Consider the following 3357-nt stretch of genomic DNA (forward strand, 5'->3'; position numbering starts at 1 on the left):
TGTACCCACTGTATATATATATATATATATATATATATATATATATATATATTTATTTACCTGTGTGCTTCTAATCTCAATAACAGTGTACTCGAAAGGTGCCCAATTGTGATCAGTGCTCTGCAGGGTTTTTTTCTGCATGGTGTGCAGCTCTGCCTTTCAGCTTATGCACCGAATGGTTCTCCTGAATCACTGCTTTGCGGGACTGTGTGGGTTTTAAACTGAAATCGATATGCATTTAAAGACAAGGGGATGGTATTGAAGCATAAATAAAAGCTGTCCGTTTTTCCGTGGATAAAGAGGCGTTTTACTTGTGCAGCGTGAAAGACGGCAGCTCCTCTTACAGTGCAATATTTAATATATTTGTTGTCTCTCCTTTCAGTGTCTGTTGTAGATCCAGAAGTTCCTGTGGCCACCACATCTGCTCTAGAGGAGATGGCTCTCTACAGTAACAAGCGCAAACTACGACAGGGCCGCTGCAGCCTGGAGGCTCCAGTGCCCACATAACTGTACACTCACACACTAATGCATCTGAACTGTGAAGATAAAACACACATAGTGATCATCTAATGCTAAGAGATGCCACACATGGCTTAGAATGCTCTGAAATACACATTGTTGACAGATATTAAACCACTCTTATTTCAGTGCCCACAACACAGGTTGGGAGGTGAGTCTCCCAAACGCTAGTCTTGCCATTTCAGTTGAAAAGGGTTGCTCCGATTTTACTATGGGAGGCCCAGAGGATGGCTGATTGATTTACCTATTTTACTGTTTTTCTGTCTGTCGGCATTTTAGAAGCAGAGTTATTTTAAGAGATGCTGTGGGTGTTTCTTTCTAAACACTTTCAAAACCTCCTCTAGAAATGAAAATGTGGAAAGGCAGAAAAGGAGCTATTTAAACGTAACTCTGTTCATTTTTTGGGAGATTCAGTTTGCAGACGACATACTGCTACCTTCACTGCCCCATGTAAGCCAGACTTCCACTTTTGTTGCTTTAATTCACAATCAGAAAAAAAGTTTTTATTCCTTTTAAATGTAATTTATTGATGTAATATACTGTTTTTAATCTATGGGATTCCAATACAATAGAGGAACAAATTGAGGCTTTTTGACACATGTATAAGCTGATTACTTGTTATTTTGTGACGAATTTAGATTTTTGGGTTTGGGATAAATTTTCTTGCACACAGCATTTTAAAAATGAAAATGAGGCCTTGCCATAAAGCTTTATTTCGATTTTCTATCCTTATCAGTTTCGAAACAGAATTTCTTCTTTAAGGTGATGCAAATGAATGTAATATTTTTGAAAGGTTGCATCTGACCTTATTTAAAGATCTGTTATAAACCTTTTCCTAATATGTATGATCATGCCATATCATAAAGACTGACCTACTGTATTGAGTAGCGTCATTCTAAACCTTTTAATTGATCTCTAGTCTTCCTTTAATGGACTAGGAGAATAAAATTAAGTGGATAATGGTTTCATAAGATTTTTGTTCCTTTGGTGATGATCTTCCTCAAGGACACTAAAATGCATTCTCCATTTTTATTTCTGCGTCTTGTTCTGGGCCATCTATACACCGAATCATTCCCTTTGCTACACAGAGTGACCAGACTTGAGAATTTCACTCTTTGACAACCATCATTTGCCAGACATGACTTTACCTCTCCATAAACAGATGGTACAATTTTGGGTGTGGGAGGAGGAAATTGAATCATCGGAGAACATTTGGTCTTTATAAACACCTGCAAATCTTGCTCATATCTTTTCTTTCTCTTGTTCTGACAGGTGTGTGAAGGTAGTAGATGTTTTCTAATCTACATTTTAAATAGTTGAACTTTCAAAGCCACTGAAAAGCTCATCGTGTAAATAATGTATAAATGCTAAAAAAAAAAAAAAAAAGCAAAAATCGCATCTGAGCCTTTCTGCCCCAAGACCAAACTAATGTCTGAAGGGTATAGATGATTCTACCAGGGTCTTGACGACTGATCCTTGTGTTTGTATATTGGCTTATTGCAATTTTACTGTCAATCCTGTGTGAGGACTAATATGATAGACTTTTATTATTCCTTCAAGTAAACCGTTTTATTTCACTGTTCTCAAATCAGTTGTTCACACCCTAGCTGCCATCAACACTGTGTCCCGATGAACCTGTCAAACATGAACAAAAAAAATTTTTATTTAATAATATTAGCTTTTGTGTTGCTCTCATCGACTGAAATTCAGTTTAATAATGGTTTGGGATTGCTCATCATTGTATTTTTTAAAAACTGTAGTTTGAGGAAAAAAAATAAGTTGGTTTTCTGTAACCGATGGGATAATGGGATTCACTACATTTTTACTTTTTCAAAGCAGAAGAGTTTGATTTCTTTTGTTGTTTTCTTGTCTTGATTTATTGTTGGGGAGGATATTCTTTTGTTTTGGTTTTTTGCTAAAGGGGAGGGTGGGACTAAAGGTCTGTAACTAGTGAATTTGTACAACCAAAGAAGTCTATTTTGTGGTTCAGGAATAATAAAGTTTACTTTTCATTTAACAACCTGATGTACTGGGGTTGTTTTTGCCTCTGATTAGAGCGAACTATGGTTTTCTTAAAGTGGAAAATATATTGTAAAGTGTAAACTGACATTTAAAACATTTATTAAAAATACACAGCAAGTTATTTTCAGAAACTAAAAAATTATCCACAATTTTTTATAGACATTGTCTTGTCTTGCGTTTGAACAAAATCAAGTTTAAGGACAGATTAGCACATGATACAGCACAAGCAGGTTTCAAGTAGCAGATGTTTTCATATGTCCTACTGAATTCACACATTCATGGAAACGTGCTTCATGGAGTGTCAAGTACTCTGAAGACAGACTGAGCATACAGAGCCCTTCATCAGATGACTGAGAGAATAGGAGGGAGTTGTGTTTTACTCCTGCTGCCCCTCACAGACTCTGAGACACCTGTCTGCTTCCCCTCTGTAACCATACTGTATATCATTAAATATATTTAGCATTGCAATCAGCATCATTTGAGTGCAGAATAATGAAAGCTAGCATCGGGTGTCTGTGAATGTCTTACCCTCTTTAGAGTGCTGTTATAGGCATTGTCAAATGACACAGTACTGTCTGCATGCAACTTGTGATGGAGACTATCACTTAGCCCTTCATCATCCTCCATCTGTCCAGTGATACAACATCTGACACAATCACACTGGAACAAGTCTCTCACGTTGTCAACCACTGAATAGTTTCTGCTCTTTACATCATTTCCAACAAACATGTAAAACGTTTCCTGTGATGTTCTAAGTGGTGGACAAAGATCTTCACTCTTTGAAATCAAAATAGGTATAAAACTGTTTAAAAGAAA

General features: G+C 36.6%; 1 protein-coding gene across 1 annotated transcript in view; it reads left to right on the forward strand.

Annotated features, from left to right (window-relative positions):
- Window positions 1-2539, forward strand: part of LOC107659431 (protein scribble homolog) — a 96551-nt gene extending 94012 nt beyond the window's left edge. The window contains exon 43 of the mRNA XM_016448379.1: window positions 383-2539. Within this exon, the coding sequence (XP_016303865.1) occupies window positions 383-507 (125 nt within the window). The 3' untranslated portion in view covers window positions 508-2539. The remainder of the gene's footprint in view (window positions 1-382) is intronic.
- The last annotated feature ends 818 nt before the right edge of the window (window positions 2540-3357 follow it).

Source organism: Sinocyclocheilus anshuiensis, unplaced genomic scaffold (assembly GCF_001515605.1).
Source record: "Sinocyclocheilus anshuiensis isolate Anshui unplaced genomic scaffold, SAMN03320099.WGS_v1.1 scaffold815, whole genome shotgun sequence".
NCBI classification, from domain to species: domain Eukaryota; kingdom Metazoa; phylum Chordata; class Actinopteri; order Cypriniformes; family Cyprinidae; genus Sinocyclocheilus; species Sinocyclocheilus anshuiensis.